The sequence below is a fragment of the Tamandua tetradactyla genome, chromosome 12 (genome assembly GCF_023851605.1).
Source record: "Tamandua tetradactyla isolate mTamTet1 chromosome 12, mTamTet1.pri, whole genome shotgun sequence".
Taxonomy (NCBI): Eukaryota; Metazoa; Chordata; class Mammalia; order Pilosa; family Myrmecophagidae; genus Tamandua; species Tamandua tetradactyla.
In genome coordinates this window covers 26234919-26253456 of record NC_135338.1, presented here as the reverse complement: position 1 = coordinate 26253456, position 18538 = coordinate 26234919, and the positions used below count along the sequence as shown (strand labels likewise).

At 41.0% G+C, this 18538-nt stretch overlaps 1 protein-coding gene across 7 annotated transcripts in view; it reads right to left on the bottom strand.

The window, feature by feature from the left end:
- The window catches only part of RAD51B (RAD51 paralog B), an 889743-nt gene that overhangs the window by 125713 nt on the left and 745492 nt on the right, over nucleotides 1-18538 (bottom strand). Inside the window, exon 11 of one of the 7 annotated variants that reach the window (XM_077122817.1) lies at nucleotides 1948-10465. The exons of the other annotated variants lie outside the window; for them this stretch is intronic. Coding sequence (XP_076978932.1) covers nucleotides 10449-10465 — 17 coding nt within the window. The 3' untranslated portion in view covers nucleotides 1948-10448. Of the gene's footprint in view, nucleotides 1-1947; nucleotides 10466-18538 lie in introns of those variants that run through there. 7 annotated transcript variants of the gene reach the window in all.

Sequence of the window (18538 nt, the reverse complement as noted above, 5' to 3'; positions counted from 1 at the left end):
GAATCATTTATAGTTATATATACTTTTTTTGAATCTGAGTGTTTTCTACTCCTAAAGCCTTTCATTTTTCACATCCAACATTTTTTTTTGTCACCATAATTTTATGGGGCTTCTCAAAGATCCGCCATGGTTTTAACTCCTGAGTTCTTTATGACATACAACATTTCCATAGTGGACATGCTCATTAGAAATTTATAAATTTCAATTCCATGAGCAATACATGTATGCATTCTCCTTTCAAAAACGTAAAACCTTATAAATAATAGAATAATTTTTCTGTCCCAGTTTATACCACTTTCTTTAAAGTGCTAACATGCTATCGTGCACAAAAAATGCCTTCTCCAAGTCCTGTCTAAAAAGGAATCACCCACACCTGACTGGGCCTTGCTTTTTTGCTTTCTTCAAAAAATAAGGCCCGGTGCGTGCCCACGCCAAAAAAAAAAATAAATAAAAAATAATAATAATAATAAATAAGGAGTTGCTGAGGTAGCTAAAACCGTTGGCTCTCCCATTCAGTGCTGTCATGCCTCAATTCAGCTCCACCACCTGACCATATTGCCACCGTCTTTCATTCCCACATCTCTGCCAGGAAAACTCAGCTAGATGAAGCACAGAAGGCAAAATGATAAAAATGATTAAATCTAGATAAGAGTATTTGGGTGTTCATTATACTATTTTCTCTACTTTTATGAATTTTAAAAATTCTCGTAATAAAAAAATCAATATAGGAAAAGGAAAGAAAGAAAAAATCACCAATTTTTCAGAGGAGTAAAATATCAAGTGACTCTAGGAATCAAAAAGGGACAGTTCCAGTTACCTCTGTCCTTCTCCTCCAGGATCTGCAGCCCTGCCTTGGAGAAACACGGGGCCTCATTTACACACACAGTAACTGGCAGCACGCTCCATTGTATTTCTTTCTCAAGTCCTTTCATGCATATTCTCCTTTTACTCTCACAACAATCCTTTGGTGGTAGGAAAGACAAGTGTTGTCCCAGTTTTACTGATGTTTAATGATACTAGTGAACAGTTAACACCCCCCCCCCCCCCCACACACACACCTTCCTGCTTTCTTACTAGGCAGCAGGCTTTATGCTAGGCGGTGTAGTAACTCATTTCACCTTTACAACTCTCTGAGTTAGGTGCTATTACTATTCCCATCTTACCCAGGAGGGATTGAACTCCAGAGGGGTTAAACAACTTGTCCAATGTTACAAAGCTAATGAGGGGTGGACCTGAAATACGAACCCAGGTAGTCAACTCATGAGCTTGGGCTCTCAAACACTTGTACTGCATATGATGTTAGAGACGTCTTTCTAGTATTTCACGAGTGGAGATTTGGCAGTCTTCAAGCAGCAGTTAGCCTGTAATTGTGCTTATCTGGCCCACTCAATACTCACAATTTTTGAATTAGTTGCCATCATTTATAAACGGAAAGATTTCATCTGAAAATCCCTATTTCTTGCTTCCCCTAAAAAAAAAAAAATCAGAAGTTCTGGCAACACTGGGCTACAAGGTAAGGATTGGCTGGGGCTGAATACCTGCTGCCCCTTTAAATGGGACATGCTCACTCCAGTTTCTCAATGGAGTTCCCACTGCTCCCTCAATAGGAACACACCTGGCCAGGAGTACACCTGACCTTTTTCTGCAACTCGGTTATCTGTCTGGCTCACATAAGCATTTGAATTTGCAACCCCAAAGAAGTAGAATGTAATTTCTGCACTGGTGTTGTCAACACACTACCAGAATCATGTATTCATCCATCTGTCTGTCTATCCAACCATCCACTCACCTATTTGGCCAACCATCTTTTCACTTTTCCTGACACATGTGCCCTTTCTACCTAATTTAGCAGTTTCAAAACTTACTGTACATAGTCACACCTTCCATTTCTTAGCCAATATCTACTTTTCTATCTGTCAGAGTTAAGAAGGGAAGCACAGGACAATGGTAGATGATCTGTTGAAGAAAACAGAGTTATGGCAGGACAATATTTTTTATGTGCCCCACAGCCATCTCTTTCCCTCCCCATCCTGCTTTCCCCTGTACAGGCAATCAGCGAATACTCAAGGCCATTTGGGTGGGCAAATAAAGGAAACTGTCAGCAATCCTGGTTAAGCAGGTCTATAATTTCTCCAGTGGTAGGAACACTGTCACCAGAATGGACCGTGAGGGTGGGGAAAGGGCTGGGAAGATTCTTCAGGGAGATGAACTCAGATCCTTTCACCAAATCCCACATACATGAAATGGGGAGATGTTGAATGACATTCACAAGATAAGGAAATTTTGGAGGTGAGATGCAGGTATGGAAAATATTAGCAAAAGTCAAGGTGTTTTAAGAAATATTGATAAATATTTCTACAGGCCCATCTAGCTAGTTGGTTGGATATAGCAAATTGCTTTTTTTAAAATCATCCTAAGGAGCAACAGGCTTTTTAATTCTCATTTTATATCACACATTTTTTTTAACTCACAGTCTGTAGAGAGATTGTTTTGTTTTAACTTTTTTATTGTACAGTATAACATGTATACAAAGCAAAGAAATAAAGAAGCAATCATTTTCAAAGCACTCTTCAAAAAGTGGTTACAGGACAGATCCCAGATTTTGTCATGGGTTACCATATAATCCTCTCATATTTTTCTTTCTAGCTGCTCCAGACTATAGGAGGCTAGACGGTTTAAATACTTTTTTATCATCACAATCGACTTTTTTTTCCTTCTTTTTTTTGTGAACAATAACACATATACACAAAAGCTATAAATTTCAAAGCACAACATCACAATTAGTTGTAGAACATATTTCAGACTTTGACATGGGTTACAATTTCACACTTGTAGGTTTTTACTTCTAGCTGCTCTAAAATATTAGAGACTAAAAGAGATATCAATTTAATGATTCAGCATTCATATTCATTTGTTAAATCCTATCTTCTATGTATAATTCCACCAACACCTTTGATCTTTCCATACATCTCTTTGGGGTTGTTTGGGTTATGGCACTTCTAAATTTTTGATATTGGAAGGTCTGTCACTAATATGGGGTAGGGAGATGGAACTATCTGATATACTGGAGAGGCTAGGCTAGGTTTCAGGACTTATCTGGACCAGGGACCCATTTGGAGGTTGTAGGTTTCTGGAAAGTTACTCTAGAGTCTGGAGCCCTTGTGGAATCTTATATATTGTCCTAGGTGTTCTTTAGGATTGGCTGGAATGGTTCTGGTTGGGGGTTGGCAGGTTATGATAGGTAGCAAGTTCCACCTGAAGCTTGTGTAAGAGCAACCTCCAGAGTAAGCCTCTAGATTCTATTTGAACTCTCTCTGCCACTAATACTTTATTAATTACACTTCTTTTCCCCCTTTTGGTCAGGATGGAATTGTTGATCCCATGGTGTCAGGTCTGGCATTCATCCCTGGAAGTTATCCCCCATGTTGCCAGGGAGACTTTCACCCTTGGATGTCATGTCCCACGTACGAGGGAGGGCAATGACTTCATTTGCAGAGTTCGGCTTAGAGAGACTGAGGCCACATCTGAGCAACCACAGAGGGCCTCCAGAAGTAACTCTTAGGCATGCCTATAGGCAGTCTGGGCTTCTCCACTACCCACACAAGCCTCACAAGAGTAAGCCTCATGATCGAGGGCATCATTTAGTTATACCCAAATCAATGGCCTATTGATTTGGGTATAACTAAGGTTTAACAAGTTGTTTTTATTCGGACATTCTGAATACAGCTTAAACAGAGTGATGACTGGAATAATTACTGCAGAATTTGTTTCATCTTAGCCCTTCCTATGGGTTTCCTCCAGGTGTTCTGGAGAGGTTCATTTTATTGACACAAAAATAGATGGTGGCAGATTAACCCAGGAGGGGCCTAGAGAACTGGGAGAAATCAAACTGGCTTCTGCTCTGTCTCTGCATCAACCTTCAAACTGTTAGCTTAGTACTGACTACAAGGTTTGGATGATGGTATCGGAGTGAAAGGACGGACAAACCCCAGATGGGTATTCAAGAACAAGAAGGGGTAGCCAAAAGAAATAGACTTCAACTTCAGATTCTAAATGAAATGAGCAGAGAGCTAAAAGTGATCCAGAGGAACAGACTCAAGAATCTCACACTAGGAGGTTTAGAAACACCTTCAGGTCTACCTTCTCTGCCATCACAGGCTCCTTAAGAAACTGCAATTTTTATCGTGGATAAAAGTGTCAACCATGGGATAAGGTTTTACGAATGATTCAATCAACATCGACATACCCAGAACTCAGATATAGGAAAGGGCAGGGAGGCACAGACTCTAGATTTGCCACCACTTCCTTGTTGGGCTCACGTCCAACAAACAATACTGAAGTACTGGAATTTGAATGTAGGTGGTTTGGGTTGTGCATTTAACCATCTGATAACATATAAACTCAATCAAAGATATCTAATGACTAGAGGGTAAAACTTGGTATCACAATTCAATTTTTCCTTTGTGGTCACTGATGTGGTCTGAGACCAAACAAAAAGATAGGGCTGAGTCAATCAGATATTTCCTTAGGAATTTTAACTAGGAAATACCAAGAAAAAAAGTCAATGGCAACTAAAGGTGAAAGACTGAGACGTACAAAGAGGAGCTAGAGACACAGGAATGAAGCATATGCAAGCTGAAGTTAGGAGTAGGTAAAACTATAATATAGGAATATTTTCTGGGAGAGAGTGTAACCTCTGGCAGATAAACACAGAGAAGCAGAGATACCCCGGTAATTAACTGACCTCTAATTAATCCCTGGGACTGCCTCTGCTTCTACAGGTTTTGCAATTCCAGGTCACCTATCTTTTTAACATCACTTGTCCCCTTTTACCTGAGGTAACTGAGAAAATTCTTCCCAATGAAAAGAGCCCAATTATAGCTAACAGTTTGTACAAGTTCTGTGTAGGTAACTTGAAAACTGAATTATTATCTGAAGACACTTACCCTGAGGAGAACGCGTAGGCTGGTTCCCTGAACAAACATGGTCTACCACTACAGCTTGCTTGGAAGCATCTTGTATACTTAAGATTAGGCTTTAGGCAGGAAATGGTGTGACCAATTTCTCCCTTTGTTCTTATGATGTCAGGGTTGATCAGTATTATGTCTGTGTGCTAAAGAAAGGAAGTTTTGGTATCTACAAAGAACTGGTCTGGTATGAAAAAGTTAAGTCCTTTTTAAGTTACTACAATCCAGGTCTAAAAATCTCTTTGAGTAAAGCTTTAAAACTGTGACTTTTTACTGAGTTAAAAGGAGCAAAGAGGTGTGTCAGCCATATTGGTTGACCAACAAGATTTCTTGAATCATTTCTCATCTCCAATTTCAGGGCTCAGGAGAGCTAAACTGGAAGAAAAACTGAGAGCAGCTCTCATCAAGACCTCATCTATTATGTCCACAACCTCTTGGAAACGTACCCCAGCCAGGCTGCCATCAGCACTTGACTGAAAACACATGGAAGCGGCCCACTCAGAGCAGGAATTCATTATTGGAAGAATAATAAGGGAAAGTTTGTTTTTCTCTCTCTCCCTGTGCTGCTGAGAGAGCTGCTTTCTGGAAAAGTCGCAAGGCTTAAGAGGGAATTTGAATCATGTCTGGTAACAAGGAAAGGAATGGAGGCAGGAGGGCACATTTCCAGAAGAAGCCTTTTCACACAAAGCATATGATAATCCTGGGCAACTCAAACAAATTGTTCCATCTTAGATGTAGTATTGAAATCAGACCATGGTAACTTTTAATCCATTTTCCTTCCCCAGTGTTGTTAGCATCAAATAGGTTTAAGGGTTAATTGATCTTTCCTGGATACTTCCTCTTTTTCAGAAAGGTTGCTTGTGGGCTAATGGGCTACAGAACTATTTGGTTCCCCCTCTTCAACACTGCCCTATAGCTCTTCAATAAATGCATGATACACCAAGGGAAGGGTGTATATAAAGAGCTGATGTGAAAGAAGGAAACACTGCCAGTCAACTGGGAGTTGCATATGCAGAGACATCATAAGTGTTTTTTACTGATATCCAGTTCCCCTTCCTGTCCAAATACAGGGGAGGTTTTTACTTCCCCTTGAGATTAGGAGTGGCCATGTAACTGCTTTGGACATAAGAGTGGAAATGACATGTGTCATTTCTTGAGGAAAGCACTTAATTGACAGTGTTCAACCTCTCACTCTCTTTCTTCCCCACTGTGGCAATTGTGGAACTGCATGTTGACACCAAAATGCAATTTTGAGTCATCACATGGAGGAGAACTTCCTTGGAGAATATCTCAGACATGTGTAGACTTTAAGTCACTGAGATTTGGGGGGTTGTTTGTTTACACAGCAAAACCAAAACCAAGTCTGTATTGACTTATATCCAGTGATTTATTGCTCTTTTCTCCTCCAAGATCTATTTGGAGTTCTAGAGAATCCGTGCTCCATTTCAATTCCGTCCTCACTGAAATTCAGAGAAATAGGCAACAGAGCTTGGAAAAAATGATGCTCCCAACTGGTTCTAAGACTATGATTTCTAGGCCAAAAATTTTGTGCACGTGCACACACACACACGCACATCAGTGACCTAATCCTTACCCTCTGTCTCCAGAATTCTCAATGGGCTGACAATTTTTTTCCCTCATAAATTTTTGCAATCCTGTCTCTGAGCAATAACTTTGCTTTGCTCACAACATACAACATGAAAGATATGCATACAGCTCACCACCTCTGAGTTATCCAGAAATGTTCACTCTGTGGCTGACAGGACCATACACTTCTGAGTCTTTACCAGGACTGCACCAGATCAACAGAACAGCTAGGAGGCTAACACAATTAAAGAGATAAGGTTGGACCCTGCCACATATGTATATCACATACACCCCTAAAAAATCACTGAATTGCATCCAGGTTCACAAATGTAACAATACAAAATGCCTCATTAGCATTTCATGGGGGATGCTACTTGGGCAGATTTTCAGCTCAAATTTGCTTGCAAATATTTCTGAGGGCATCTTACCTGTTCATGTTTCCTAATTTTTATAATGGTAAAAAGAGAAGAGGCAGTGATGGAGCCGCTATTGTATTTTCAGCTTCTTCAGTGTTACTGCCGAGGCCTTTTGCTATCACTGCTCACATTGGCAGATTATGCCACTAAGTAGTATTGATTCTGGTGGCTCTTTTATTTAGAAAATATTTACTGATACCCTATTATGTGTATAGTATTGTGCTGAATATTCACTTTGGTGGATAAAAAATTAATAAGAGAGGTTGTAATGGATGTGAACAGAAATACCACATGGGGGGGGGTGAAAGACAGAAGGAGGAAGCGAGACTGTCTGGTTTCAAATCCACATTCCATAACTTTCTAACAACAGCCTGAACCTCTCTTGTCTCAGTTCCTCATCTGTAAAGAGGGAATAAGAAGTCCTACCTGGTGTGATTGCTACAAGGATTAGATAAGATTTTGCATATAAAGTATATTTCAGTAAATACAGGTGCTCAGTAAATACAGCTCTTGGTTTCTGTCCTGGCAGCATGGTTGTGGTAGAAATCCCTTGCGGGCCTTGGAGCAAAAGAGTGTGTGTATTGATCTGTCGCTCATTGGGTACAGAGTGCCATCTTAGCATCCCGAGGTAAAAAAAAACAAACAAGTAGTTTTGAGGGAGGGAAGTGACGGGAGAGACATCAAAAGCAAATTCTAAGACTATCTGAATAATGATCAAATCCCTAGGTTCATCAATGGATGAATGAAAAAATGATATATGTTATATCCATACAATTAAATACTATTCAGCGATACAAAGGAATGAAGTATTAATACATGCTCTAACAGAGATGAACATTGAAAAATTATGCTCAGTAAAGAAGCTAGTCACAAAAGATCACACATTGTATGATCCTATTTATATGAAATATCAAGAATAGGCAAATCTAGAGAAAGTAGATTTGTCATTTCCTAGGGCAGGTGGGGAGAGGATGAGGGGAAAAACAGCTAAAGAGTGTTCTAACCTTCAGTGTGGTGATGGTTGATCAACTCTATGAATCTACTAAAAATCATGGTGTACTCTAAATGGGTGAATTGTATGGTATATGAATTATATCTTTAAAAAGCTGTTATCAAAAAGAAAACAAGACAAAAAAAGTCTACCCAAAGAGACAGGATTACTTAAAAATGCGAACATACCCTTTAATTTGTATTAACAGACACCTAACCAGAGTCTACAAACAGGTTGGCAATTGGCTATATTTTGCTTGCAGCAGATGTTTTATTGGGACTAATATATTTTTTAAAATTTGAGCATACAGTAAACAACTGACTGAATATAAATATCCAAATTGCTAGTTCCTTTTGAAAATCATATCTAGCAAGCCTAAGAAAAACTTTAAGACATAGAGAAATATGAAGAAAAATAGTCTTCAAATACTTGAAATGATACTGCTTCAAGGGCATAAGACCAGTGGTATAAGTGACTGGGGTGTAGGTCTCATTCAAAATGAGGGAATGGGCTGCTTTGGAAGTAGTTTATTTCCTAACATTGATGTGACGTACTGATACGTGCTGCGACATGGATGAACATTGTAAATTTTATGTAAAGTGAAATAAATCACAAAACACACACACACACACAAGTAGCGTCAAGGAAGAAGGCATTTAATTTTTGACATCTGAGTCGGAGATTAGACTTCCTTTCACCTTTTTCAGATACTTTCGAGTGCCCATTTTAATGTGCGAACTGTTTAGCTTTCCTTTCTTGGTGGATGGTGAAAGTGGAAGGAGAACAAATTAATAGTTACAGAGAACAAACAACATCTTTTCCAACTTCTCAAATAGTCCCTTTATGTTTGAAATGAGCTAATCTGTGTAATAAGAATTCATAGGAAATGTACATTTAATCAGCTGCAAAAACAGCCTAGTTTTCACAAACATTCCATTAAAGACCACAAGTTCTCAAATTGTATCTCACTCAGAGGGAGCCCACAGTCTGGAAAATCTGCCTTCCCTGCCTCTTCGCTGTCTACTGAAAGCCTTCTTGCCCTCCCCTCTGATGCCCAGAGCTCCTGCTTGCTCTCCAGGAATACTGTCCCTGACTTACTCCAGATGAATATAACGTTTCTTTTTGTCCTTGTAACACATGGCTTGGATGTATATCTCTTATGTCCCTTTATTTTATTCTGTTTTATATTATAGTTAGTAGTATATATGTCTTTTACCACTCCTTGTCATATATTTCTCAGAGACAGGGCACATATCCTATTGTTTTTTAATTTCACATTAGCACTAGGCATTTAGTAGGTACTCAAGAAATATTGAATTGTCAGAGGACTTAGTCATGCAACCATTCTTTATCATTCTATACCCATTAAGTACACAGTACTCTCTTGGGCATTGGCAGGAGACACAAAATAGGATAAGACTTGATTCCAGCCCACAAGCCACTTAAAATCTGCAGAGAGGGAGCAGGTACAAAGTGATTCTATGGGGAACAGCTTGAGGTCACCAGCAACTTGGGTAAGAGGGGTCTGAGGCCAAAGGCTGGGAAAATTTTATGCCTAGCTGTGATGGGGCCAAAGCCCCAAGATCTTGTACTAAGCCCCAGCCTGATGCTTTGGTCGGAAGCCTCCTGACATAGGAGTGGCTAGGCTGGCTGTTCCACTGGAAACACAACCAAATTACATTATGGGTCATCAGTTGATTTATTTGCTAGTTGACTAGCCCAGCTTTGGCCTTTGAATCTAAAGAAATCATTTCATCCTTTATTAGATACTGCAGGAATCTTGCTCTTTGTTCTGCCAGGCTATATGCAATATAATAGTGAAACTTGAATTTACACCACAATAGTTATGTGGCTAATGACCCTCCAAATGCCGCTAATACTATACATGCTCTGCTTCTTGGCTGGATCTGAAACTGTCAGTGAATTCTGAAGCCATTGACCTCCCTCTGACACAAGAGCAGACCCCCATGCCCACCCTCCCCTGTCTTTCCATGATTTCATTTCTGAATCAGTTACTCTATGGGGACCCCAATTCCTTTACACCTACTCTTTTTATTTGGTAGACAATAACTTTATTCGGAAATGTTCCCTCCTGTAATTACAAATCCTGTTAGTCATCCTCCTCCTCTCCACAGGGGGATTGTGAGCTTTAATTAATTAATGTGGCTAAACTGCTTTGAGGTGTCTGGTTGAAAGGTGCTATATAAGTGCAAATTCTTATTATTATGGCTGTTGACATCCAATGGTGGCAAAGCCTTCAACCCCATGCATCTAGAAACCTGAACAAAGGCCTCTTCATCTTCACCTTCCCAGCTAGGCCTGAAATCACTGGCTTAATCGTACAGGAGCAAATCTGTTACCATCTCAACAGCAATCAACTAATTAATCCCCATTATGTTAGCTTCCGCTTCCTTCTTTCAAGTAGCATGGTCCTGTTTCATTTCACAAATCATGCCCCCGTCAGCTCTACACAAAGGTCACAGTGTCCTATGGCCTCTGTTGGTCTAAAAGGCAACCAAAAAAAAAAAAAAAGGGAAAGAGAGAAAGTTTGAAAAAAATGTTATCAGGAAATGCATTAACTTCTCACCAGCAATTTAAATAAATGAAACTTTTCTTACAGCAGCAGTCCTTTCACATACCTATGATTCAGGGAGCCTGTAAACCTGTAAACCAAAGACACCCAGGAACACAGTATAGGTATGGATGAAGGTCCCACAACTCCAGCTTGATTACTGTTAGCTGCAGACAAAAGGGAAGTCTGTCTGTGCTGGGTCTGAGTGGGAAGAGGCCATTCAGAGAAGGAGGATTCCTTCTTTGGTTTCTTCCACTACCCCCAAGTCTTCCCTGAGAAAGCCAGCTGCCAGGAAGTTTCACAAAGGCAGGAGACCATGATTTAGATGTTTTGTGCTATACCTAGCACATTAGAGCCCTTAACAAATACCCAACACTTCCACTATGATAGTAGCCAGTGAAAGCAGCCCTGTGGGGGAGACTTGGCTTCTGGTAGGGACAGTGCTAACCAAAACGCTCCTTACAAGGTCGTGCCTCAGACCCTTTGTTAGAATGGATGTGGGCAAGCCTCAGGGGGTCATGTCTTCATCTGCCTTCATTTATCCTCCCTATTGAAGCGCTCCTTCAGGACATCGGTCAGTCTCTGTGGGAAATGATTTGGAGAGCAACAAAAGAACGTGGGCCCTTTGAGAGGCCTTTGAGAGGCCTTCAGAATTCAGTAAACATCTGGACACGGAAGGCCAGGTTCTCAAGCAGTCTAGCTGGGGAGATGTCAAAAGAGAGAAAGAGCTATGTATGCAGTGTAAGCTCTTAGAACTGTGGCAACATTTGTCGTAGAAAGACACAGAAGGCCCAGTAGGTAGATAGGAAGATTTTCCCAAAGCTCTTTTATTTGCCAATTTTTGTGAGTGCGGTGAACTGTTTGTCATTTTTCATGCATGTGTGAAGAAACAGAAGTTTCACAGGCCTAGTGAGCAGTATGTGAATGTGCCGATTCCCTATGTATCACAAATAACCCAAGGTTAGGTAAATGTGTCCGGGCCAGCATGTTCAGCAGTTTACTACCTTTCAGGTTTGTAAAGCACTATCTAATCGAGGTGACTTGTTGGATTCTCACCATGAGCACATTTTAATTGATGAAAAAAATCAAGCACCAAGAGGCTAAGTGATTTGCACTTCAACTCAGTGAAATTCAGATCTGAACTCTTGACTCTCAAACATTGTCTTATTTTTGAGTCAATCCATTTAGAATGCGTTAGTCAGCATGACTCAACATTCATCGCATGGCACTAATCAGCATTTCTCTGTGTCCCCAAATTTATCCTCAAACAGCAAAAGAAACCAGCCTCTGTGAGGACACAATGGGAAGCAGTTTTTGTCAGCATTAAGGAGCTTATGTTCAGTTTGAGTTGCACACACTCCCAGGAACCTTCCCCAGTCATCCCGACTGGACTGAGTCTACCACCCTATTCTTCCATATCCCAGTGTTTGAACCTCGACAATAGAAGTCACATTTTGCCTTTGATGAACTTCTTTAAGAAAATCTCCCCTAACTAGATATTGATGATACCTAAAGGAAAGGGATCATCTTTCCCAACCCTTACCCCCAGCTCTGAGCACCATGGTTTGCACACAATAGATGCTTAAAGAAAGCTTGTTGAACTGCTCACTGAAATGGAGCTTGAGTCATATTTCAGAGAGATCACCCCTTCCTCTGGAAGAGGTTTTTAAAGAAAATCAATAACCTGAATTGATTTAACATCTTTTTGTATTATCACCTGGGCATTTTCACAAATTCAAATTGTTAACACAGCCAAATGGCTTCTAGGTTCTAAAAGAGGAGGGTGGTTCCAGCCTAACTATAATCCAGGCCCTGGAATGAAGTTTTTGTTTATAACCTTATTCCAAATGACATTTTGTTCTTTTTTTATTGTTGTTAAAGCAGAGACAGGAAAAAAGAGAAAAGTGTTTGGTCTATGACTTTGGATCCAAGTTCAGATCCTGCCCTTTGCTACAAGCACTAGTATCTCTTGTTCAGTTTCTTTCTTGCATGCCACACAATCTGGAAAACACAAAAGTTCCTGCCTGAGGGAGATTTCATTTTGGGTAAGGGGACATGATTTTGGTGCCATGACAGACTGTGATGCCCTATTCCTCTGATCAAGATCTGGGAACAAAGCAGTTCCTGATAGCATTTCTAACATACAGTATTTATGTCATATTAAAGAATATAACTCCATTACTCACTGTGTCCAGCCCTAGGGTCTGTACTATTATACACAGAGGTCTAATCTCTGCAAATGGACCCCTCTTAAAGTGCTATGTCACTGAATATCCATTCTCTCCCTTCTCATAGTAAAAGACCTCCCACATTTTAGCTGGGGACATGGCTGTCAAGATTAAAGATTACATTTCAAGACTTTCTTACCGTATGTGCAACTTCTGGGCAGTGTCCTTAAAGGAAGGGAATGCCTTTCCCTTCTATCACCATTTCTGTACCCACCACAAATTCTGCTCCCTGCATGGAGGATATGATCCTGATACATTTTGGACCATGATAAGACAAGGGTAACCCCCTATATCTGACAGAACTGTAAGCTGAGAGCCTGGGTTCCTGGACAAGCAGGTGGGGCAGAAGGGCTACACCAGCTCTGGACTGTAGGCCTCCATAATTAGCAGTGTGCTACTGTTAATTTAGGTTCTGGTTATTACCTCAGCCAAACTTGAACCTCATTACACTCAGTGAGCTCCTTGGGGAATCGCTATGTCACTGTGGCTGTTCCATTTTAGCTTAGCATTTCAAGATTAAAGATTCAGAATGGACTTGGAGTATCTGGGTCCATGAAGCCTGAGAGATAAGTTGCCACGGGAGCTGCTATGGTGGAAGATGAGGGGTCCAAATCACTTCTAATTTTCTAAAACCTTAGGAGCCCAAGGCTAAGTATTAGGAAAGGGCTACAAAACCAATTCTGAGGCAGCAAACATGCGTCATTTCATCTTTCTGGACCTCAATTCTCTCACCTGAAAATAAGAGTGTTGGACAAGACTAAAAGTTCTTTTTCTGGGAAGTGTATAGAGTTAACTTTAGGGAGCGTGAAGTTATTTTTGTCAATTAATCATCTAAAATATGTGCAAAGCACATGCACTGTGCAGGAGATCTCACAAGAGGCTCTGGAAAGCCTACACTCCAGTGGCAGAGATGCAGAGGCCTCCATAAAGAATGTAGGCAAATATCAAACACGGAATTATCATATTAAACTCACAGTTATACACAAATGCAAAGAAATTTCTCCATTACCTCCAGAGGGAATGCAGACAAGTGAATTTCTTAGAGCGCAATTTGGGATTATACAGTAGAGATGAACATATGTGTACCCGCTAAGCAGTCACTCACTTTATTATATAGGGCTTAGAGAAACTCACATACGTGCATACCAAGACATGTGCAAAGGAGTTCATTACGTTAGAAATAATTCAAATTTCCCTCAATAGGGCAATGGATAAAATGTGATATATTCATACAACGGATGCGGATACCTCTGTTGGAGTGAAAGAACATGTCTCTGCATACCAACATGGATATATCACAAAAATATAACGTTAAATAAAAAAAAGAAATTTGTGTGAAGTGATATGTACAATCAACCATTTCTGCAAAATTTCAAATGCTTGGGAAACAAATCATTATATCATGTTTGGATTCATATATATGCAGAAAAGTTTTAAGAACAGAGGGGAAGGATATTAACCAAACCCTGGAGAGCTTTTACTTTGGGGAAGAACAATGATGTGGGGAGAGAATGGGGTAGAAGTAGGTGCAAATAAGTTTTGAACTTTGTCAAATTTTATTCCTATAATTAAAAAAAAAGAGCAGAAAAACATGTGACAAAATTTTTCTATTTTTTACTCTGGTTGTCAGATCATGGATGTTTGGTTTATTATTTTCTGTACTGTTCTGTATCAAAAACTTTTTCTACATTGAAAACAAAATCTCTCTTTGAGGACTAATATAGCCAGAGTACAAGACGTGAACAAAGCAGAGGGTAAGTGTGGCAGATGCCACGGAGGGAGGATCTGTGAAATAAATGCTAAAAGAGGAGGAGGGATCTAGGCAGACTAGGGTCCTCACTAGGGTCCTTCCTTATTTTCCCTGGGAAGCTCCTTGCCAAGAAACAGGCAGAAGAAAAGGACAATGCTCAGGCCAGGACAAGCTTTCTGGGGCTGAGTGGCACCTGGCAGACTGGGGACAACATAACAGGTCTGCTGTTCCCTCTTCTTTGTGACCTCTGGGAGAGGAGTTCACTTTCTCTGCTTCATTAAATCCCAGGGCTCTCTGCCCAGGCTACCACAGGAATGCCTGTCTATGCCAGGTGTGTGGGTGGCACTTACCAAGCAGACACCTCCATATCTGGATAGAAATAGATCGAGAATCTTCTGGGTCAGTTTGGGTCCATCAGGCAGAAAACATTTAGATGGGTTACAGATTCAAAATGAAATTTAATAAGCTCAGATGGTGGCATTGTGGGTAGGGGTGGGGTGGGGAACTTTAGTCAATAAATCATTCAGTTGGCTCAGTGACCAAGAAAATGGGGTAGAAGAATTAAACCCAAGTTTGTGACAAGGGAACAAATAGAGGAGATAAATGCTTCTTCGGATATGCTTCAAAAGGCCATTAAACAACCATTTCTGATTGTAAAAGAAACGTAAGAAAGATGAGGCATAAGGCTTTACAGCTCTAAAAAAAACCCTAAAACCATTGTTCCTTTGTTTTCTGGTTTCTTCCAATCCTCTATGCTAGGTGGTTGGAGAAATGGGAAACTAGCCTCATTTCCAACACCTTCTCTAACCCTACCTCTGGGTGCCCTGACCTCCCTTGCGCCATCCGACTGCTTACGCTGCTTATTCAAACCTAAACTAGTGGAGGCCAGTGTCAGAAATCCAAATTCAACCTTGCATACCTGATCTGGATTTTCAAAAAACAATATAAAAAACACACAAGTCTCACTGAGAAACTAAGCCGATAACTTCAGTCTCGTTTAAAATGACCTGACTTTGGTTTTCAAATGCTCCCTAGATTCTTGAGTAAAAGGAGATGCAGGGCAAAGAAAGCATAAATGACTGAATCAACAACTTCACTTTCCCTGGCCAGCCCTTTCTTTAGGATCTGTTTCTTTACCATGTCCAAAGGTGTGCAGTCCTGAGAGCCCCTGGAAAGCCAGAACGGCTCCATTGCTTTACTCCCTGTATTTTCCCTCGGCCTCTTGCAGCATCAGGACAGAGCCTGGCTGCTTTCAATTACAGAATCTTGATTGTTGGCCATGGCACAAGAGGCCAGGGGTCTCAGTTGTGTTCTGGGCTTGCTGGGAACAAAGGGCACTATCAGAGAAGATGTGAACCTGTAAACTCTTTCCTCTGTGGGCCAATTCCCAAACAATTCCTGTTTTTCCCTCTCTACTAGGTTTTGGTGCCCCTTCATCTCTCTCTGGGCTAGTCAAATCTCTAAGCTTTTGCATTCACTGAGCACAGGGGTTTGCATGGTGAACTCTAGGGACAAAAGGAAAAATGGATTAACAGGATCCTCGCCTCACTCCCTATCTTCCCCACTTCAGTTACACAAAAGGAGTGAACCCTCCTTTTGCCTGGGAGGTGGCCCCCTCTGAGTCCCAAACATCAGGACACTGGTGACTGTGAGCTCCCTCTCCTTTGGAGCCCAAGTATTTCCAGGGTCTTGGGCCCAGCCACAAGAGGCCAGGATCCCGGACAAATGCGGACTAGACAAAGAAGATGCAAACAGGATGGTATTACCATGTTAATGGCCTGCACCAGGCGGCCTCCTGAAGATGCTGGGAGGGTGGGTTTTCTTTCTTTTACTTTTTCTTTTTTTGCAAAGGAGAATAGTTCCGCTTTCTATTTTCCTACAACAATAGCATGGACTGGGTCCTTCAAGTGTTTCAAAAAGCAGCCTGAGAAATCTCTAACCACCCTCAGTCTCTCCAGCCAGCCGTTTTATTGTACCTCCTATCCCAGTGAACAAAGGGGAAGGGAGGATATATAAGGCCCCCAGTTGCTGGCTGTTCTCAGTATACTAATCCGTCAGAACTGATGAGGGGAATTGCCTGTGGAGCCGTTAAATCAAATTTTGGCCTCACCTTTTATTCCCTCCCCCGATTGTATGCTCAGGAGCTCTTCAGGTATTAGAAGACCTCCTGGTTAGCCGGCCTGTAGGAATGTTGGGGCATGCTAAGGGGATAAAAGGCACTGACAGATTGTTCCCACATTCATTAATGCCCGCCTTCCCCCTGCCCCCGCCCCTGCCCAAGGGCTAGTGTGTTTGAATTGTTCTTTTCCACCATTCCGGATTGGCTCCATCACAAAAACCAAAATGTCAAGCCACGAGTGGCTGGGCAGTTTGTTTTTTAGGCGATACCACCTGGGCTGCTGCTGCTCTTCCAGCCTCCCTTTTTCCTGTCTCTATGCCCCTCAGACATGGACTTCATATCCTACTCCAGAACTCCAGGTACCAACTCTCAAACCAACTTGGAGCTATTATGCCAGAGCAGCCCCTTATAAAGGAAGACTTCTTGGCCTGTGCCTGCTGGTGTGTTTCCAAGGTCCACTACCCGGATCAAGGGTTTCTTTGCATTAAAAACCTGGGGAATTGTGCAGATGTCTTTCAGCTAGGTCATTTGGTCAGAGTGAGAAAACAAAGTTTTTATGTTCCAGTATATAGAGATCTCAATGGTACGATTCTATTGACCTAAGGGAATGATAACTACACCATCTCCTAGGAGAATCAGATAAAGCTGAAGTGGGAGGACTGTTAATGATCACCCAGGCTGCTTACTATAATCCAAGTAAGAAAGACATTTTACAATGCACCCCCCATACACAAACTCCTAATTCAAATACACACACAATTAATCACAAAACAAATATTTTATGAAACAATACAGTATGTGTGATACAATCTGATATTTTCTATTCTCTTCTACTTTGTTTTTTAAAATGCTAGCTATGTCCCACTAATTTGATTCCACGATCTACCATGCAGTGCAACATAATTTGAAGAGCACTGAGTCAAGGCCAAAAGTTTCATTTTCAAGCTGACTAAACTAAAGAGGGTCCCAGAGATTTTCTCAAGATCACACCAGAGCTGGAATGAAATCCAAGGCTTCTGTCCAATAAAGGAGAGATCCCATTTTTTTTCTGGGGAGCAGAACTCCTTTTTAGTTTCACCAAATCGCATGAGGCGAGGAAGTGCTGGGAGGTTTGTATTCAATGACATTGCTAACAAAGGGATAGGGGCTCCACTGCCCAGGAAAACCTCAGACAGAGAAGGTGGCACTTAGGGGACTGGGTAGAGGAAGCAGTTTGGAAAGTAGTTAGGTGAGATCCTGAGGTCTCATATACATTTTTTTTCCTACTGATTGAGGTTCCTGAATCATAAGACATTTTCCTGAGTTTTTCTCTTTCCTGGAGACAACTCCAGATCAATTTCCTTTAGTAATCTACTTTCTCTCTGTTTTCCAACTTTTTCTAATAATCATTGCTTGCAGTTTTTTTTTTTTTTTAAACTTCTACCAGATCATTGTATTTCTGGTCTCTACTTTCCCTAAACAATTACTTTGTCCCTGTGAAAATCAAGCATTTAGTAACATGCATCAGAGAGGCATATCTGTGTACTTTGTTTCTGTGAAAATCATGCATTTAGTAATGAGCATCAGAGAGGCAAATCTGTGTATCTTGTCCCCATAAATATTATTCCAAAAGTGATTCAGATTAGATCAGGCTTAGAAATGCTATTTACCACAATGCCAGTGATCAAGGTACAGGCACCGCCAAGGCTCTCCCTACTGCGTCCCAGGTCGTCAGGGCAGAACTGGTGCTCTTTTCCTCCTGAAACTGTTGTGTAATCTTCCATAGAATTTTTTGAAATCCTCATCTAAATTTGCTACTTAACAGAATTCTAACCTTTTAAGAAAGCCTCGAAAAATGAAGAGCCAAAGCCATTTTGTGTACAAGGTAAATAAAAGTCCAGCTTTCTGATTGCTTATTAGCTATACACC